The sequence below is a fragment of the Nipponia nippon genome, unplaced genomic scaffold (genome assembly GCF_047370975.1).
Source record: "Nipponia nippon isolate SJK-2023a ecotype South Korea unplaced genomic scaffold, ASM4737097v1 scaffold_1, whole genome shotgun sequence".
In the NCBI taxonomy this organism is placed as follows: domain Eukaryota; kingdom Metazoa; phylum Chordata; class Aves; order Pelecaniformes; family Threskiornithidae; genus Nipponia; species Nipponia nippon.
In genome coordinates, this window is record NW_028262290.1 from 123,513,063 (window position 1) to 123,535,729 (window position 22,667).

Genomic DNA, 22,667 nt, shown 5'->3' on the forward strand with positions numbered 1-22,667 from the left:
GCTCAAAGATGACAATCTGCTGGGCTATTCAGGCAGATTTGTCAAGAAAAGCAGACCTCCTTTGCTGCCCATTGAAATTACAAAAAAAAAAAAAATCCTTTTAAGCAAAGTAAACACATTGCCGTTAAACAGTTTACTTGGGTAAATCATGATTTGTCTACTAAAGACATTTGCTTTAGGAATGTTCTTGTCAAGTACAGGCACTGCCTTCTATACAAGGTTCCAGGTAAAGCACACCCAACCAGCACAGCCGCCTAGTTAAACTGCACTGTTTTTAAACAACTGCTTCCTTTAAGACTGACTTGATCTAATTTTCCTCCCACCCTGCAGTAAGTATCCCTGACATCAAGCATTACCATACCAGGCGCTGGAAGAGGCAGAACTGGAACAAATGCAAGTTCCCCCATGGCTACTGTCTGTCACTGCCTCCTTCTATATAAACAAGCGTATCCAACTTGAGCTGCGCAGAGTAGCCTCGCTGCTGCTTATCCTCCCACCTCCTTCGGGAGCTGCTGAGCCACCCAGGGACAGCTGAGAAGTTAGCATAACAGATGATTAAAAGAAACAACATCCCCCTCCCCCTGTCCCATAGTGACTGACTCCTTACATGAACTCCAAAGTTAAAAAAATAAATCTATTTATGTAAGACAGAGATTCACGGAGTGGCAGAAATAGCAGTAATGTCCTTGTACCACACGGTGGAGATAGAGCAGGTCATTTATCTAACTCCTGAAGAAGCAATTACACAGCTATTCCACCATGACACTAGCTCTAATTTATAGCATGTTGCTTTGGGGATATTCCCACCCACCCATCCCCCAGTTCCATTTACTGTATTTCCAAAAGTATAATTTTAACTCGAAGTTCCAATACCGAAGGTAGTTGTTGTTGTTGTTATTATTACTATTACTATTATTATTATTTCTCCCTCCTCTGAATGAAACAAAATATCCTCTAAGCAAAATGAAACTGATTTCAGGGTTCCAGCTGGAGGGTGGGGCTGGGATGGGGCGTACAGAATAGGGTCAAAATTTCAGGCCTTCTGCGCACTCCAACAAGGATACAATATTAAAGATTAACACACCTGCTCTCTTTTAAAAGTGGAAGTGACTTTCCCTTACAGGTCACAATTCATCCTATATTCCTTCCCAACCATCATTCCAACATTTCCAAAACAGGCTACCATGTACTTACCTTGCTTTGCAGAATACGTTTAGCCTCTCTTTTCAAAAATTACTAGCCTTCATCATATGCTGGTGTGGAGGTGTGGTAAGAATTGCTGCTGCATGAGGTACCACTCAGTGGCTGTACACATGACAGAACCAGAAGTGCAATTTTTCAGGAGAGAAAAAAAAAAGTGCTGTGTCTACACTCTGAACTGTATACTGAAGAGTAGCTTGACACTTTGCAATAGTGGCCACAGTGTGATAAAATATGTATAATTACTTTTTCAAAAGAAAGTGCGTCACTGACTACGTAGGCAGTCAGAATTTCAGACCACCCTGTTCATTTCATGCTTTTGAAGAGATTAATTTTAACGACGTGACAAGAAAGCACGCTACCAAACCTTTGCAAGGTCTTGAAATTTGGTAGTAACAGTGTAACATTTATCTTCCGTCTTCTGTAAATCAGTACTTGTTTTAAATAAATGACTGTGATAACCAGATAACTAAAAAGGCCTCAATAGCAGACAGCAAATAATCTAGCCACCATACTCTTCCTGTATCTTTGAAACTGTTGCACAAAAGCTTTTTCAAATGAGACAGCACTACAACTCAGTATTTTGTTCAGATCCTGGAAAACTCTCCATGAGCTGTGAGCACTGCATGCTGCCCTGCAGGAACAGGGCGATTACGGCTCTCCCCTTGGCCAGGAACCCCACACCCTCCCCAAGCTAGCAATACATGCTTTCTTCAAACTCTTCAGAGACATTAAACTGAACAGACGAGGCCAGGGCTATTCAGAACAACCCAAGACCGACAGCTTACTACAACCATACTTAACAGAGCAGTATCGTTCTGAACTAAAAGCTTGCATGAAGATGGCACGCAGCTCAGGTGCTTCTACTCACAGAGGGAAACTGATCATGGCAGGCAGGAAAAAAAATCCTAAAAACCAGCAGCCCACCCTCCCCTCTAACCTACCATGTCCTCTGGGCTGATGCACAGCTTCCAGAAATCATTTACTGCCCAGGCAGACTGGGCGTGGACATCAAGCATCAGAGAGCAGGAGAAGGCAGAACTGATGACACAACAGCTCTGCTGGTAGTCATTGGTTCTGACAAGGAAGCACAAGGCTGAAGCCGTGACGTCATGGCCACGCATACAGCAGATACAACCAAGCAGGTGCTTCTGTGATGCTACTGACAGTCGGAACCAAACAGAACCAGGCCAAAGAACTCTACGTGTAGAAGGGGTTCTATTAATAAACCTGATTATATAGAGAAAATAAGATATGTGGCCATTTCTCCATAGCAAAGGTTATAATTTTGAAGACAGTAAAATGAAATACTTGTAGACAGAGGATTTACAAACAAGCCTTTGACAAATCCACAAAGCAAACCAAAATGCACCAGGAACTCTTTGTCAGCTATGAAAGTCCCTCAAAAAAGAGGAACTGTTCTTCAGCGTAAGGCTTAATGGGCAAATGGCATAAAAATCTGTATAACACCATAGACTTTACTGGCACTAATCCAGAGTTAGTTTGGTATAATGAAGCCTCGGGGACACTGCTCTAACTTCTGACAGTCGACCGCACTGTGTTCCTCAAGCTGTACGCACGCCTGTACTGAAGTTTGGCAGGAGGTGCTTGTTTAACTGCGTCTATTCCGCCTGCTCCAAGTATCTTGTTTCTCATGCAAAAAGATTTGACTGATACAGTCTCAACACTTATGAATGAAACAGCAAAAATGATCATGTAAATGTGGTTTCCATATTTAGAAAAAACAACTGCACTTTAAAAGATTTATGTGGCAATTCTTCAAACAAATATTAGCAATGCATCTGCTACAAAATCATTGGCAAAGGAAACATTAAAAGTTTAGACCAGGAGATATATGTATGTGGCTTTAGTTTAGAAGCCATTTTAGTCACACTTTTTTCCCATGGCATGCGGATACTTCTTATGAAATACCACATGCCACCCAAACAAACAAGAACTACTCAGTTTTTAACTGCTTTCCAAACAAGGAGACAAAGTCCGTTTCTAACAAGTTCAGTCACAGGATCCATAAACAGGGCTCAAGCTCCTCAAGGGAAGGTGTGACACAAGACCCCTGCACGCTAGCCAGTGGCGGCTGAGGACACTAAGAATTCATAGCAGCATTCAGTGCTAGGGCACAAGCAGAAACTGACTGAGGGTCTTAATGCTGCCATTACCGTGGCCTTCTCAGCAGCACCACTACCTCCCTGTGTAACCTTTTGTTTTCCATGTCTACTCAGGACTGAAAGCTCTTTGGGGTGCATCCCAGCTTCTATATAAGGACCATTCCTGGTTGGAACCTCTCAGCACCATGACTGCATGACCCTGAGTACCTTTTCCACTGGCAGACTGAAATTACAGGAACATCATCTGGCTAAAAACCTTTCCTCCGTTTTCTGGGTTCTGAACTAAATGAGCTTTACTCACTGAATGCAGATGTACACATGCCTCCACCACCACAGATTTGTCAGCAAGTAAGTTTTTCCAAAGACTTCTCTCACCTTTATTCTGAAAGAAAAAAAACCTGCCCAAAAGCTAGCATATGCTGTATTAATGTAAAACCCCTAGAGGGCAACTAAGCTTCAATTTCAACCTGCATAAATATTCAGCTCCTTAACTAGTTTACAGATTATGTAAACTATTTCCTTCAACCTTGTTTTTTTTCCCCTCATTTAAAAGAAATGAATCCTTTTCATTCTCAAATCACATTACTGCTGCCTATTTAGTGTAAGTTAATCACCAGTGCCCAACCAGAGATTGAGTTCTCAACCCAACAAAGCTCAAATGTGTGCAAAAGAGAACAATAAAGGAAACACATGCAAGGGCCTCATTTAAACAAAGACAGAAACAAGCATATGAAAGTCTGAAATCACTTTCTTTGCATTAAAGACCTTTAACAATACATCTTGTTTATTATTCAGCTTAGTATTAATTTATTGCATGGCATCTGTTTTCTTGTACAGCAGGCTGGTTGCAAGTCTCAGATTTATGAATTTAAGTTTATACTGTTGGGATTATTTGCCTGTTCTTCCCTACATACTATGATTTCAGCCTTACATATCATAAGTATCTGGGGACAAAAAAAAAGTGACAAAACAGGAAATAAGATGTCAAATTAGTTACGGAAAATAGTTTCATTTATTCTTCAGTCTTCAACTAGAGCCCAGGCCTGCTGCTAGTGGTGAAAGAAAAAAAAACTGGAAGTAATTGGGGCCATAAAAGTAAAAAAACCTTTATTCGATTCCAAGTGTTCTCCCCAAATTTTAAAATTAGTAACTCCAGTGTCCAGCTGAGATTTGTTTGTAATGAAGTAGCAGGCATCAACTGTCTTTCCCTTACTTTGCACCAGATCTTGATGGGAGCTGAAAGGCATGTACTATACTGCCAGTCCACAACTGCACAGAACCTGCAGACACACTGATGTTTAATGTTAAAGGAGGCACAAACAAATCAATGGGACTTCCAAGCAATGTGGAAGCAACCTGAGATAGGGAGGAAAAAACCAGCTCAAAGGAATCCTTAGTAAACGCTCACAAAGCCCAATGGTTTCTACATGGCTTTTGCAGGAGACCACATACCTTAACAAAAATTCATAGCATAGCCATCCTTGCTTTATGCATACCAATGCAACACCACATATGCATTGACCATGACAGTTCTCCTTCATATATGGTCTTATCCTCATTTACATGTGCGAACTAAAAATGACTACCAGTGGAATTCACTTTACCTAATTTTAGCCACCTAAAATGTACATGTCTCACCTAAAGCTGGTTCTGGAAGTACCTTGCTCTCCTTATTGTTGCCTTGACACAAAACAGAGAGCGAGTGCAAGGTACTTCCAGAATGCAGTTAGGTCCCACCTAAGAGATTTAAACAGGATGACTGATTTAGACTAGACCTAACTTTCAGATTACTAGAACTGGGATGAAATGTCTGGCGTAAGTCTCCAAGGCTAGTGCTCCACTCACAAGGGTCTCCTCTCTGAACACTGCAGAACAGTATGAAGTAACTGCTGGCCCACTGGAGCTTTGACAGACTGCAGAAAGGAGGAGGGCTAGACACTGTTTCTTATTCAGATTCATTCCCTCTGATTGCTTGAAATAGAACAAGCTTTAAGTGATCATTCCGACTTTTTGCCCCAAGTTCAGCCAGGGCTTAGAGACTTGAGCACTGGAGAACTGTTAGTACAAAACCTGCCCATGTAAGAAGTTACTGTGCAATCAGTTAGGGTTTGGACACACAAAACACTGGTTACTACTGCCTCTCTTTATACGGATGCCCATACCACATGGGAACCTAAACTTCAGTATACCAACCTTGTAATCAAACTTCAGACATTGACTATATTGCATTAGAAACTAAGGAATTCCACCTGCTTCACAGAAAGCAATTATAGTCACTTACAATTTACCCTTTATGTGAAATGCATCTAGGTGGACCTGAAATACAGTAATTCAAACACTAAATTACCTTTAAGTACTTTTAACGCACTCACAGAGGTGACTTTTTCTCCTCCTTATTAGAGTGGCTGAATTAGCTTTCAGGCAAGTCAGGTCACTGCAACTCGAACACTAGGGCAATGGAGATAAGTAACATCAGGTCTGGAACAAACAGCACTGCACTGAGAGCACTGCTTATGCCTCAGAGCGAAAATACCTTTGTGAACTCCAAGCCTTGGGTAAGACCATGAGATCAGAATTAGGCTGCACTAATGGAACTGCCTGTGAAATGCTGCATCGGTTTCCTAAGCGAAACTAGTTATCATTTAGAAGAGAACTTCATTCTGTAATCATGCCAGAGACGATAATACATTTTTGCATATAAAAATCCAACATGGAATCCTACTGTTCATTAACAATAGCGGTAATGAGAACTAATTAAATTCAGGTACATAAATGCATATTTGAATACGTAAGTAGTTATCTAGAAGAGAATGGAACTAGCATATTTAACTTAGGCAAAAAAAAAAAAAAATTAATCACATGCCATGTTTTCCTGAATTGATATTTAAATGGCAAGACCAAAAGAGAAAAAAGATGAGACCAGAACTATTGATCTGAATGACTAGTCTGTTGGGAGAATGCAGCTAAAGCAAAAGTTGCCAACACTGTTCAGTATCTTCCTTCACAGAGTGCAAAAGTTATTTTTTGGGGCTGATAATTTACATAAGTATTCTCTGCCCAACAATGAACGTTTCTCAAAAGTTTATGTACAGTCAGTAACTAGTATTTACATGAATTTCATGGCAGAGTGAAAAGGACAGATTCCCCAAACAATATTCTGTTTTAAAACTGCTGAAGCTTCATAGTTACTCAACAGATGAAGCATATGAACGTGAACTTATGCAACAGCCTTGCTGAAGCAAGAGGATTCTTTTCCACACTATTCTCATTGCCCACAAAGGACTTAAAACTTTCTCAAGCTGTTTTAAATGTATAAAATAAAAAAATTCCATCACATATACATGTATATGCTTTTTATTTTCCAACTAGTTAAATCAGGAATAGTTTTCAAAAGTACAAGATAAGAACACCTCTATTACAAAGAGAAAGCTGGAGAACCATTAGTACTATTGCTCAACGGTAATGAAGCATCATTAGATGTAGATAATATAAAATATTTTAAACATAGGACCATCGGATAGAAGTCATTGAAGACACCACAGAAGCTCTGAGCTCTGTCAGTACCCTGTTAAAGATTAATTAGTTAATTACTAATTAATTAATTAGTAATTAAATCTTTGGTTATAAAGCCCCAAACAGTGTATATTCTTTTATATTCTTCTCGTCCATATTATATGGAAAGCAATGGTAGGTTTCTGTTCATTAACTAGATACATGTCAAAGTCTACATTAAGGTAATGATGCAGAACAGTGCCTTAAAGTAATATAAGAATGTAAACATTATGGCCTGGCAGAATTTTATCCTGAACTTCCCGGCAGGCAGAAGGAATATGCCCATTTGAATCCCTGACAGCCTATGTGCTTGCCCTGCTGTACTGGGTCTCACTCAGCATGCCATGCTTCTTCAACCGTGTTGACTTGCTTTCAAATATCTCCCTCACTGAGGTGCTCCGCAACCTGGAAAGAAATGGAAAGGAGGTTTCCTGCACACCCGAGCTGTGTGCAAGCTGCATTGCTGGGGTAGGAGATGGGACGGCACACAAGACAGGCACCATCTTCTCCAGGTTACTATTCTATAGCCATATCTAGGATGGGTATCGTGGCCAAATTAATGCTTGTGCAAAACCTGTAACACACGGGTCTTCCATATTTAGGAGCTCGATTTCTACAGCAATGTTTAGACTATACTTTTGTTATGCTTCTTAAACAATGAACAGAAAGCACACTGTAAGTTGGAGAGTTTATATACATTAAGAAGGAACACTAAAAAACACTCAGAAAACACAAAGCAAAGACATAAGAGGAGGAAATCAGGACAGATGAGGAATGACAAAGATTATTTACACCAGAAAAAAATAAAGAGTACTTTTCATCACTGGCCTTATGAATTATTTTGACTAGGCTGTCAGATTCACTGTAGAAAATTGCCACCCCAAAGGCAGAAAAAAAAGTAACGGGCAATGAAGTATAACATTAGAAGTTGCAGACTGTGGTCACTCTTGTTTACTAGATATCATTTTCTTCTACCTGAAAGCACTAGTTCTCCCTGTAAATTTAAAAGACAGTTTTTACATCATGACATTAAGGTTTTTTGGGTTTTTTGTTTTAAATTCACCATGCTTCTGAGAACAACTCTGGAATCTCAGGGTCCAACACCTTCCCTAAGCAATCTCAGGGACTCAGAAGTAGAAAGAGTTTTCCAGGATGGTTACTGAACAAGCCTTTTATTTTCCCTTTTCTTTTTCCCCTTTTTGCCTTTTTTAGATAAAACAGATTGTCCTGTTTCTTTCGTTCAAAGTGCTGCTTTTATTCAGACCGCTACCAGGAATCTGCCCAATGTCTGAGAATATAAATGGCTTGATACGCAAAGAAAAGTTAGTTTAGACATTAAAAAAACCCCAAAACTTAGAACATCAAAATACATTCTTTGAACAGTTAAAAATAACTAAGCATTGGAACAGCCTGTCTATAGAAGCTGCAACATTAACCAGATTACAGGACAAACACAGGCATACTAGATATAGCCACGAGGGAAGATGATAGCCCAAAGTGTCTCCTAAAAGTCCTTTCCTCCCCTCCATTCCTCTTATGCTTGATAAATGTGCCCTCCAATGCGGAGGTAATTTTCTAGAGCACTCAGGCTTGACAATCTCTTTATAGAATTGAAGCTAATGCTATTAAAGCACAGTTAGACCAGTCTAGATTGCATCAAGAAGTCCTGCTTTCAGCTGTCTCCTATGTGCTTCCACATTATACACTTCCCATACACTTCCCACATATTACAATAGCATTCAGAAGTCCTTTTTGCCAAAATAAACTGTGTCTCCATAAAGTAATTTTTAAAAGATTAGATTGACAGTCTACAGCCACAGGTGAGATCATATCTCAAGCCACACCTTTGCAGTGCTTTTTCACCAACTCCATGAGCAAATTACCATTTACATTACTAATTACCATTACAGCAAAGCATATAGGATACTTCTGTCACCAAGAAATAAAGCAAGACCTTTATCAAGCCTGGTATGCAAGTGCAACGATGAATTTATACACATAAGGAGACTGTATGATTAAGTGTTCTAAAAAGGACTATTTAAATATCTTTAAAATATGTTGTTGATCTGGAGGCTTGGAGGGCATATTTAGTTTATATTGAAGAGGGGGGGGAAAGAAGAATGACTAGATACTTCCTTGAGAGATTGTGGATCATAGACAGCACGAAAGAAGGCTATAAGTGTAAGATATTATATGTGATAAAATGCATGCAAGGAAATCCTGAACTTGACTATTAGAAGTGAAAAAAGGCATTTCAGACTTCAAGAAACCTTTCTTTGAACTCATTTTAGGAAAAAGGTAAGACGACAGATCCCTTAATACAATAATTAAAGTCCAAAGTTTCCTACAACTATTTCAACTCCTTCCCAATACAGTGGATATCAAGAGAAGAATCTGTTCATCCAAGGGAAATTTTCATGCACTGCTCTTCTACATTATCTTCTTCAAAATCCCTAATTTAAGTTCCTTTCCTACTCATTATCCCATCAGAATGATTACCTTCCATCTCTTACATGATTCCCTTCAAATCCTTTACTAGTATCCCTCTCAAATCTAGAATACAGCAGCTAAATTGTTTTTCTTGCTCCCTGATCATAAATTTAAAGCCTCATCCATACCTCCGATGCTCTGTACAGCTCTAGTATTCCTTGCCCATCCCCTTTCACATCCTCTGACCAGCTCTGCAGCTCTTGATTCCCCATGCAAAATACTTCTCGCCTTCTGTCATATGCTTACACTTCATGTACAGGTATTTATCCTCATCTTAGGCAGCACACATTCCAGGCACTCTTTTCTGCAAGGTTCCTTTCTTCTTATTTTTGTGGGTGATAAACTGGTAAAAATAAAATTCAGAGGGATGACAACAGAGCAGAAGTGTTTTATGACCTTTTATTACTGCAGCCTTCACTCCCTTCTCAAGCATCAGACCCATAAGTAGAACACTTCACAGCATAGATCTTCCTACTCTTCTTCTATCCAGCACCACAGAGACAACTATTGGAAAACAATTACAATAGCAACAAAACTAAATTTGGGAGTGGGAAAGAGGGGGATTATTTTTTGTTGCTGTTATTAAAAGGACCTGAACAATAGTATACGTGAATGTGGTTTTACTCAGCAACAGACAACATTGTTTCTACTTTAAAAGAGTTGTGCGTTGCCAGTGTTGTTACCACAGGATCCATTAACTTCTGTATCAAAGAATAAGTGCCGGAGGGACAACTCACTCAATTTAAGCTAAGCAATCTTTAGAAATACTGTTCCACATGGAAAAACAAGTTTAAAATGTTTTCATCCCAAAACAGGATGAAAATCTGAGATTTCATTAAACACACACTGATGTTTCCAGAACACCAAAAAGCATGAAGAACACTTAGACCACCACATCTTGTTGAAAGTGTGTTTATTTGCCAAACTGTATTTCAACTTTAACTTGCATTGCCTGATAAGGCCTGTGTTTCCAGCCCTTTCTTTTGACTGGCTCTGCTGACTCGTAATATTCCACGCAAAGATATGTACAACAGGTATAGCTCTCCAGTCTACAGGAAATAATGGAGATCAAAACTACAGCTCTCATAATGCACTGCCTCATAAAATCAAAGCCTATTAGATGAACCTGCAACTATTATTCTGATTCCTGTTTAGCTCAACTGGAATTAATACTTCATTTCAATTTTTGTGATTTGGATGAGCAATTTTCTTTGGCAAATACACGTGCCAACTTCATGCACTTTCTACAGAAGAATGGTAGACAGAATTTTTCCCCTATTACCTTACCCTGAATATCATACGTTCTTTACAAGGTCAATACACTGCTTGTAGGCTATCTGAAAGCTCACTTTTTACCGTATTTCTGAATACACAGTAGCTACTTTTTAATGAAACTAAGTTCTGTTTTCCGCTACTGAACCTAATGGTATCTACACAACACATTCTGACTTCAACAGCTGAAAAATAACCTATTTTCTGTGTGAAAGTAACCCCAGGGTAGTATTCATAATTCATATACAATATAAATATTTATACACATGCAAAGGGAATATAGCATGACCTCTTAGAAGTATTAGATTTATTTACACAAAGTGCTAACTGTGTTACTGTTGAATGTCGTATCTAAGAGGGGTTTATAATCCAGAACTGCAAAGCAAGTACTTAATACATCTTTAAGGACACGCAGTTAAAGTAACAGTTACCATAAGTCACGTGCGCTGCCATTAACAATGCATTGCTATGTGCAACTATAATGTGTGTCATGTAATACTGCAATACTCTAATACATAAGCTATGGTATCTGTAGGTTATCACCACCATCAACGAATGGAGAACAAAAAACCCTACAGAATCCCAAGTATGCCCTTACTTGCTGGCAATAAGAACGACTGACACAGAAGAATCAAAGCATGTCAACTGGGAAAGAAAACTATGAGAATCAGCAAATACTGTATATCGCATCTAGGAAAAGACACAAACCTGGTCTTGGTAAGAGGCTGCAACAGTAACTATTCTAGGCTGCCCCTTTGGTGGGGAGGAGAACTTGACTATGTCTCCCCTATCCACTGGCTGCTGCCCTATGGACGCTCACCTCACAGTCAGCCAGCAAAAGCTGTTCTCTACAGACTTACCTAAATACCATGAAATACCTCAAGATCAGTAGCTACATGCAAGTTTGTATTCCTCTGTTTTTACAGCTTGCACCAAACCGACCTCACCAGGATCCTAAGACATGGAACCAGCTATTCGACCTAACAGTATAGAGTTTACCAGTGGAGAACTGGAAAAAAATTAGAGCACATAAAAGGCAATCTTAGCTTCAACAAAGCTCATCACCAGACATAATCCAGACATATTCAGTTCTTCAAAAGTCACAGGATATACATTAATGCTAGTGTCCTTCCTGAAAGAAACAAGTTTTAAGAAAGGATATCAAAGAAGAGACTTGACACGTTCTCATTACTGGGCAAGGAATTTCCAGGTACAGAAGTCACATGGAAAGAGAAGCAATAATCCAGATTTGATGGGGAGTTTGTCAGGGACGTGATATGACTAAAGGGGAGAAACAACTGATGAAGAGGATTTGGACTTTAATTCCAAGTCCAACACTTCCAGTGATCCAGGAAATGGTACAAAAAGACAAAGACAATCCTTTTTCTTCTTTCTTTATACACAGTTAAAAGTCCTTCCATTCTGCAGACATTAAAATGCTATCAATCCACAGTCTGAAAGAACAGTTTTCCTCCTAAAACTGGATCACCAACTTAACACCACAATATAATACTTGTATCTCATCATAACAGCTGCAAAAGAAGCAATAATATTGTTCAATCTTCAGCAGTTAGCTTGATCAGTGCTCCTGTCACGGATATTACTGCCATGTACTACAATAATCCAAAACCGTGCAGGTCTCTTGTATTTAAACCAGCATTTGTTAACATCATGTAATTAATTTATGCTATCTTAATATATTTATGCCGGACAAGGAAAACAATTGGAAATTCAGGATCCTAACCAAAACCCGATAAATCTCATAACTTCAGAAAACCAAATTGAAAGACTGGACAAAACATAGGTAACCTATGAAGGTTGTCATCTATGAGCTCTGAACTACCAGTATCACTTTAATATCTATACATAAAAATCTCTACCAGGTAAGAGAATCAAAATTAAGACAGTGCTTGTAGGATATGGCAACCTGGCTGAAATTGATATTCATTAGAGTACTCTTTGCATGAATAGGAGCATTTGGACTCTGTGGTCTTTATCAGAGCCCCAGCTGGTAATGGTTGAAGGTTAATGCCTTACCCCATTCTGTTCAATTTTCTGTCCTAATTAGTCCTCCAAATCTATAGCTGTGAGCACCAAGTGTCTGTGCTCAAAAGAAACTAATTAATGCTAGCAAATTAGATCAAGTCCAAAGATCCAACAGCCAAACTCTTAAATGCTCCTTGTTAATAGGAAGTGTAGCTGTCAATAACTGCTGTTGGTGGCTATAATGAGGCCTCTTTCTTTCATTGAAAGTGATTTCATTTCTCTTTGTCCCTGTAAAAGCTGTTCCATTCCCTAATAAAAAAAAAAAAAAAAAAAAAACACACAACTAAGTTGCAGCGGTAAAGCTAGCAGTCTGACCCATTTCTTGTCATCAGCTGGGTTGAAATGACATGGAGGGGGGAAGAAAAAAATTAAAAGTCAAATAGGGTAAGTTCCCTCCCTGAACATTTTCCTCAAAGCCCTAAAACTAGTTAGAATACTTAAATTTCCATCACCAAGCATCACAATATGCTTTCATATTTCTTTTCTATAAAATCCCCTAAATTAGCTGAAGAGTAGTTAATGCTGTAAGTATCATTAAAAAAAAGACCATGAGATCTAGGATCTCATTTCTTCAAACTGTAATTTACATATAGCTGTTTTCTCTGTCCAGTTTGTTGGAGCAAAGCTCAATATACCATAATCCCTCTAGAGATTGTATTAATTCACATAGTTAAATGTGATAAGAGCAAGTTTTCTTTGGAAATATATAAAGCTGAATCATTTTTCCAAAATAAAAGCTATTGTGCACAAACAAGAACATCATATAAAAATTCAGCACCTTACTCTTGAGAAACCCTAAGCAGGGAAAAACACCTAGTAACTTATTACCAGTACTGAATATAGCTGTACAGTATTAAAACATCTAAAATAATTTAAGTAACTGACAACTGCACAACATGTACAACAGTAATCTCAATAGCTTCATATACGGTCATGGGGTCACACACAGTATTAATGTAATGTACTTTAATATTTAGCTAATAAATACAGCAACAGAGGATAACATTCTTCTCCCTTTCTCCACCTGCAGTTCTGTCTGAATCTATGTTCTCAAACTATATTAACCTTCCCCTCACAAAAATGAAGTTGCAGGTAATAAGGCAGCGTTCTCCTTTAACTCTCATAAAAGAGGATTATTCCAGCCATAAAACCTATGATTCCTTCCACGTAACCTCTCAGGCTTTCCATCAAACTCTGAACAATATGTACACAAGCACATTTAAGCAATTTCTGGTCATAGCAGCTCCATTAAGGAAGAGTTACCAGGAGTTGCCATGTTAACTCATTGATTTTTATCAGTTACTTGATCTTTTTGCTTTGGTCAATTAGAAGATCACTGCATTCCCAGATACTCCTAAAATACATGAATTTAGAAAAAATATTTTAAGGACTATATTTTCACAATGAGGCAAAGCAGATGAGCAAAGTTCAGTCATAAATGGTGATTTTAGTTTTAATTTGCTTCAAGAAAATAAGACTCACCAAAATTTTTAAATGTGAGCTGCCATGTAATTTCCCACTACTATCAGTCTTAGCATCTGCCAGTGTCAACCTCAGACCCATGACTGTAGGTACTAACAGGTTAATCCTCCCCCACTATTCAGCAAGGGTTTGCATCAATTAACAGAACTTGGCCTGCAATACAAAGGAAAGTGAGCAATACCATTGAGTAGCATCAAGCTGAAATTTGCTAAGTATATCCCACATTTCATTATCTGCATTTCTGATAAGACAGTATATATAACAAGACTTTTTTTTGAAGAAGGAATATCTAAAGGTGTGCTTGGGCATTTAAATGTACAGCATCACATGTAGTTCAATCAGAAATTTCTTTGGTTTTATGGGCCTTGATATGTCAGGTGTAAGGGTCATGGTCTAGAGCAGGTGGCCCCTACGGGGACAGAGATGTCGTCAGTGACAGGACTGTTGAGTAACTGCACATTAACGAAACTCTGGTTGACACTGGTCATGCTCTACTGTAGAGAAGCCTGCAGTAGTGTTGCATCCCATCATTTTCACTAAGTATCAACACAAGCCCTGAGGAGGAGAGGGCTAATGGGGAAACTGGAGAATGGGAGGAGGGTGGCTGCTTGGAAATGTCCTTTTCCAGCCACACTTTCCAAACCATTTTTTAAAGCCTTGCCAAGTATCTTAAGAGTTTTTTCAGCAATGTAAATCCAGTTGCCCTAATTACACACTTCATACAGACAAAAGAACCAACACAACAGTTTGCTCCAGAGAAGGTCCTCAACTCGGCACAGGAGGAAACATCTCCCTTTTGTTTCCCTCCCATTAAAAAAAAGCAACAGAACAACTTGTCGTCTTGGCCAAATCTCTCACAACAAGCTTCAAATGAAAAATGGGCACATTCTTATTGGCAGAGTCACAGGCAGGATCAGGTCTGCTATCATCCAAATTGTTCCCTTTACTTCACCGCCTTCCTAGTGGCAGAACCAGGTTGATCTGAACTATCCATCCCTGTATTCACCCTGAAAAGTGTGTACCTCAGTTTCCTATACGATCTCAGGAGCCTTACAAATGAGTTACAATTACAGAAGACATCTGCAAGTCACTCTTGGTGACCTTCAAAGGCCCAAACCCAAACCACATATCAGTAGTAGACACCAAGATTTAGAAGAAAAAAGTTTAGAACTAAAACCCCTTGTTTGTGGAGCAAGATTGCTTTTCTCTCAGAAAAAAAGATTGTAGGTTTTTGGAAAGTGGGGAGAATTGCTTTATAATACAACAGACAGACAAAACATATACAACAAATATAACACAAAATTATGGTCTCATGACTGACTCAATGATCCAGTACTTTCTTTTTGGGATCTCAAGTTCTTCAGAGGCCAAACCCACAACCTGTCAAAGTAGCCAACTGTTTCTGCTTTTATTTTCCAAGCCAAGTAACCCAAATCAAACTGAACTGAGTGTACAAGCCTCAAAGTACTACTGTTTGCGTATTTCTGTCCTCAATGGTTCTTCTCTACCTAAACCCATCAAGTTAAAAATTTCAGAATCGGTAACTCTGAACAGCAGAATAAGTGCTGTCAAGAAATGGAACAGACATTTCTGTAGACACGATCAAGATCAACAAAAGCTCTTGCAGGTTTTTTGGTGCATGTCCCTTGTTTAAGAGCACAGAGGAGTCATGGAAAGTACAGCATGACCAGATGAAACTACAGAAGTTTTGATAAGCTAAAGATAACCTGTCTGATGAAAAATGCTAACTTCAGGGTCCTGAAATTTGCTATGATTTTGCTTTAAAGAAGTTTACTCAAGTGCAAATTTTGTAACTGGAAATTAAAGCCAAAAACTTGACAATTTGAAAGAGAAAGAGTTCACTTAAGAAATTATTTCATAAAAGCAATGGATGAGGCAATGGCAAATAAACACTCCTTTTAGCTACTTCAGTTTGGAAGCACGTATTTTTATACGCCAAGGACACACTGATACAGAAATGCATAGATTTAATATTATTTTGGACAAACTCATGCCACAGTTTGTACAAATACAGTGAAAGGTTCCTGTATGATAATGTTGTTGTTTTGGGTTTTTTTTTTTGCTTGGGGTATACAACACTTTTGATACTCCTTATAATAGCCCACAACTTCACATACATACAGTGCACAGATATTAACACAGTAAAGCATATTTACATAATGGTCATGTAAAATTAACTAGTGTTTTGCAGAAAGCATGTTTACCCTCTTAACAAAATTACAAATCTATCCATTTTCACTGAGAAAGTGCTTGAAAATCTTAAACACTCAGAAATTATTCTGCAACTAAGATGTACTAAATTCTTGAGAAACATACAGCACACACAAGAACTATACTGGAACAATCTGAAAAAAGTTCAAACTAAATTTAAGTAATCTAAGTCAAATGAAACATGACCAGACACAATACTTAATTGTTCTTAAAAATTATCAGATGGACACATTTTCGTGGTTATTTGATCCCTAAGCTACTCTGGTACGCTAACACCGAAGCACAGCAATGGGTCACTCATTTAACCACGCTAGGGTAGCAGGATCGCCTCTTAAGTTAACAAAACCTTTATTTTTTATTTATATTTTTAACCCTTAGGGTTTCTTTTCCCTGGATGGCTCCTGAACACGTGCTGGACAGGCTGTCACTGCTTGCATTATTAGCTCTGATAAGCACACAGCTCTAGGTGGTATAGCTGCAGGCTAAGGTAACGGACTGTATACAGATGGACCCCCATGCTCATGCAGAGCACTATTGAATGTATAGGGGCTCCCCATAGGGACAGATATGAATCTAGAGTGATCAAGTAAATTGTAAAAAGCCCGTACTTGTACAATAGCTTTGTTTCCTATACTACCGATGCACTTACCACAATTTCCTAAGGACAAAATGAAACAAAGGTATATTAATAGGAGTTGTTCAAACAAAATTAACATACAGCAGAAAAATCCTACACTGAGAGCAAGTTAAATGAGTAGCTATGCCACTTAATGAGAACAGCACAATTTCATGCACATGTGTGCACTCTGTAGCACACAAACTGGATCACAGGAGTTTTGATTACTTAATTATACAGCTTATGTTCATAGCTTATAATTGTTTACAGCATAAAAACCATAGCCTATTTACTCTGATTAACACCTATCCCTGTGTACTAACAAGACAAGTTTATTCCAGGAATAATTTCACAATGAATTTAAGAGATGATAAATTCTCCTGTTCACAAAACTGCTTAAGCTTCATTTCCCGTGGTTTGGTCTCTATCCCTCCATCCAGATTAAAAGGGGTACAACAAAATAGCTGAAGTGATGCTACCACCTTTTTTTAATCGGTATATGAATGTAGGGTTTGCTTGTCTATTTGATCATAAAAATTGCATCAGAAATATTCAGTTTCCACCTCTAACTGCCACATAACCTGATCAAAGCTGGCTTACAGGTGACAGAGGAGTGAGGGGGAGACAGATGCATCCATAAACCTCATTTTCCTAAAGACAGATACACAACTGAATGCTATTCAGGAGAAAGAAGAAAAAAATTATCCCTTTGCCTAACATAGAAAAAAAAAAGATACCATTTTGCTTTAAAATCTGTGGAGGCAAAAACATAGAGAAGCTGCAAGGTAATGGTCCACAACTCACAGCTCAAGAATCTCCAATATTGGTTGCTGTCACAGAAAACTAAGGTGCTGAAACCAAAGTCCTCATCTTACACAGAGTAATTTCAGAAGAGAAAAACACACACAGTGTGTGATCTGCCCCCAAAGAAAATTATACAAATAGCATGCCCTCAGAATATTTTTAACTGACATCCTCTTTCAATGACCCACATTACTGTAATTGCTTTTCCTCTTCATTTTTTTCCCCAACAGGTATAGAGTTTAAAGTAAAAATGACTCAACTATCATTTAAATGAAAAAAGGTGTATTATGTCCTTCTGGCAGCACTGGAAGTTACCTGTCATGTGATGACACTTCCCTTTGGCAGATATTCCCAACACTTTTCCCACTTACTCCTTTCAAAATTGTTGTAACACTACTCCTTTATGTCTTTTAGGGAACCCCTAAACGCAGCTGCTTGAAAACACACTGGTCCACTTTAACTAGACTTGACTCTAAAGCTAGTGATAAATGTCTAGAAGCCTGTTTTTAGTTTCTTAGGTAATAGTGAAAGACAAAAAGCCACATACCATTGGGGAAACAACTGTTCTTCTTGCCATGGTAAAAAATTACTGAAATAATATGCGCAAAACAATATGTCAACAAAGTAAAATGCACTCCTTTGTCAGCAAATACAGTTGGAAGATGCATAGAAGACACTGCTGAAGATTTGAAGAAACAAGTATTAGAACAAGTTACACAGTGTGGGAGGTTTGCTGTGCAGCCAGATGAAAGTACAGATGTTTCTAACTTCTCTCAGCTTATGGTATTTGCATTTCAATAACAAAATGCATGAAGAACTTTTTTTTTTTTTTTCCTTGTGAGCCGCTAAAGGAGAGATGTACTGGAGAAAACTTATTCTCAACAGGAAATGGCTTCTTTAATAAAAACCAATGTTTTACGGAAAAACTGTGCAAGTGTAACCACTGATGGAGTAGCTGCTTTGACTGGAATAAAAAAGGGATTCCAGGGTAAGGTTACAGAGATAGCACCGCACATGGGACTCCTTCACTGCATCACTCATAGGCGAGCTCTTGCAGCAAAGAAGTTGGAGCCAGGAGCGCACAAAGTGATACAGGATGACATCGATGTGGTTAACTTCATAAAAACAAGCGCCCTTCAAACAGTAGCATCTTTACCAGACTTTGTGATGAAATGGGGAGGGACCATGAAAATCTCTTGCACCACACAGAGGTTCGCTGGCTACCTTGTGGCACAGTGCTTGAAAGAGTTGTCAAACTTTACTCATTTTTCTTTTACAAAAAGACAAGCGTTCCAAATGTGCTGACCTTTTCAGCGATGACAGGTGGCTGTGAGTAGTTTGCTACCTAGCAGATATTTCCAAAAAATAAACACACTTAGTGTCTCCCTTCAAGGTGAAGGTGACGTTTTAACAAAGAGCGAGAAAGGAACTGCTTTTCAAAAGAAACTCGTGCTATGGAGAGTGCATTTTGAAAATGGATGTTTGGAAATGTTTCCATCATTATGTGATTTTTGTTTCGGTTTTGTTGCTGAACACAATGTGAGTGTGTCACTTATAAAAACCTCTCGTATCTGTGCACTTTAAAAGGATAGAAACAGAATTTTCTAACCTATTTAAAAATCTTCCAAATGAGGATTTCAGTGGGTTTTGAGCCTATTTGTTAAAAATATAAACATGCAACACCTTCCAATTAGTTTGGAAGAATAAATGATTGACATCAGGGAAGATGGTCATTTACTAGCCCAATTTTAAGAAAAACGTTCACAAAACTTGTGGATAGGATTGAAAAATAAGCATCATGATTTAATAAGTGCAGGCAACGATGCACTTTTCCCACTGCGATCTATGCATCTTTGTGAGGTATTTTTTTCAGCTATAACACTCATTAAAACGAAATAGTGAAATAAACCAGACCTTCAAATTGCTATATCACTGTCCTGGTTTCAGCTGGGATAGAGTTGATTTTTCTTCCTAGTAGCTGGTATAGTGCTGTGTTTTGGATTTAGGATGAGAATAATGTTGATAACAGACTGACGCTGTAGCTGTTGCTAAGCAGTGCTTACACCAGACAAAGACTTTTCAGCTTCCCATGCTCTGCCCGGTGCACAAGAAGCTGGGAGGAGGCACAGCCAGGACAGCTGACCCAAACTGGCCAAAGGGCTATTCCATATCGTATGGCGTCATGCTCAGTATATAAACTGGGGGGAGTTGGCTGGGGGGCAGCAATCGCTGCTTGGGGACATGCTGGGCATCGGTCAGTGGGTGGTGTGCAATTGAATAGTGTATCACTTGCTTTGTATATTATTATTGTACTATTTATTATTATTATTACTACTACTACTACTACTACTACTACTATTACTACTATCCTATTTCATTTTACTTCAACTATTAAACTGTTCTTATCTCAACCCACGAGTTTTCTGATGTTCATCCTTCCAATTCTCTCCCCCATCCCACTGGGGTGGGGGGAGTGAACGAGTGGCTGTGTGGTGCTTAGTTGCTGGCTGGGGTTAAACCGTAACAATCACAAAGTGTTAAACAAAGATTTTAAAAAATAATGAAGCATATTCAATCATTTAGCTCTCTATAAAAATGTTGTTATTAATAGTAATATTTTTAGAGAAAAAATGGTTTTGTACTATTGATAAATAACATAAAAATTATTTTAAAGTACTGTTTATTTCATCTTTATCTCATCCTTTTTTCATTTCTGGTTTTGTATTTTACAATGTACATAATATACCAGTAGTGGTACATGTATATAATTTATAAATACACATATATTGGGATTCTGCGCTCAGAAATTTTTTACTGATGAGGTGAGCAATCAAAAAAGTTTAGAGAGCACAGCTCTAGATGACAGAAGGCAAGTGCCCTCTATTGAAAGCATCCCACTTGTATAGAATAATTCTGTGGACTAACTTTTTTTTTTCCCATTCTTACATCCCTCTTACAGCAACATTCTCAGCTAACCTGTGCATAAGTAGCTCTATCTTTCTGGTACTTCAAAAAGTTCCAGATTTCTTCCAGGAATATATAAACAGTTGGGTGTCAGAAGAAGTGGTGATACCCAACGTTAAAGAGTTACTGTCCAGTACTCTTCAAAAGAAAATGAAAACATGCAGAAGTGGACTGCATCATCCTATTTCAACATCTGTCTAATAACACGTGTGTGTTTCCGCGCATGTATCATTAAACTATTGAGGCAGGGAAGGGATGCAGTTAGTTGGAAATATTTAAATATATTTATCATAATGAAGGAGGCCCTAACTGAAAGCTCACATGAGGCAATTCCATTTATATAAGTACCAAATATTATGTACAGGAATATAGTAACTCTTGTGTTGCTCTGTCATCACATAGTCTAGACCGAGACGTGGAAAGTTCTGTATCAATCACACTGAATTCCACAGCCCTTGAGAACAAGTCATTTTGGAAAATAGTCCACATCACCAAGCAACCAAAGCCAACGCAGCAAATTTATATGCTTTACTACTGGTTTCACAGAGAACAGATAAGATGCAGATCATACATATTAATTCTCTGACTACTTGACTTCAAAAACAAGTTTTATATTCAGGGCACAAAAGTGAATACATCCGATCTCCCAATGAATATTTGACTCTTACCTTGCACTTTATCTGAACACAGCTCCTTGGCTCGGTCTCTCATTATTTGTGGAATCAAAACATCTTTTTCTACATGTCTCAGCTTAGAATTTTCTGCAAGAGAGGAAGAAAAAAAAAGGAAAAAAAAAAGATTTTTTTTATCTATACATCAGAGAAAGTCAATCTACAGAAATAACACAGCATTGTTTATATAACACACTAGTATACCAAAACTGTCACGAACTAGCAGCAGAAAGTACCATGGAAGGACCACACAGACCAAAAGGCAGGAAAATCCAAGATTTAAAACTGCTCAGATACAAATATGAGCACTATCCTGAATATTTCTGTTCTGCTCAATGTGCACAATGAACCAAAAATAACGGAGAAAATTCTGGCAGCACATTCTAACTTCTGCGTTACTAAATAGAAGGTCTGCATACAGACTGCACAAAGGTTGAGAATTACTTTTATTTCAGGATACCAGTATTTTTCTATGTACATTATCTGCACAAACCGGCTTTTTTACTCACTGGCATAAAGCTGAGAAATACAGCACATATTAGAGCACAACCTGAAATTTGTAGTGCTACATGAAGACTTCAGTTCTTAAAAAAAACCTGAACAGCCTCTTAAATGGAGGATCTAGGAGTTTTTTCATTGAGAAATTCAACTTAACAAGAACAAATGCGGCTGTCTGAATTCCGTGCTTAAGCGTACAGTTGCAGTTTGCTTTCAGTTGTCTCAAAACAGCATTCAGTCCTCTGAGTACAGCTAGTGATTTTGAATAGTTAAACAACACAGACCATTTAGAAAAAAAATACTGCATTTCCAAATTCGCTTTCTTCAAAACAAAGGGATGAGAATTTATCAAGCACAGCTTTTAACTTCTTAGCTTCTGAGTTAAAAACCCTTTAAAGGATATTTGTTCAGAACATTGTATAGTCCAACACAGTTACATCAAGCACCTGGTTTTCCTCCTTGAACACACTATTTATTCACCCTTTGATGTTGATATTATGCTTCAGAATAGCACCAGCTGTGATGCTCACATTATGAAAACTCTACTGTCCGATACACTGTTATTTTGAGTGACAATCATTTCATTTAAAAATTGTTTATAAAAAAATTTAGATTAAATAAATTAAAAGTGTGATGTATTGAAATTAAGGAAAGAAGCAGAATTTAAGTCACCTACCTCTTTCAAACACTATCTATTTTTCAGAGCATCTGCAG

The 22,667-nt window shown here is 38.2% G+C and overlaps 1 protein-coding gene across 3 annotated transcripts in view; it reads right to left on the reverse strand.

Moving 5' to 3' along the window:
• The window catches only part of CMC1 (C-X9-C motif containing 1), a 60,683-nt gene that overhangs the window by 27,147 nt on the left and 10,869 nt on the right, over positions 1–22,667 (reverse strand). For all 3 annotated transcript variants that reach the window (XM_087770898.1, XM_087770889.1, XM_087770900.1), the window contains exon 2: positions 21,453–21,545. In XM_087770898.1, coding sequence (XP_087627024.1) covers positions 21,453–21,545 — 93 coding nt within the window. The remainder of the gene's footprint in view (positions 1–21,452; positions 21,546–22,667) is intronic.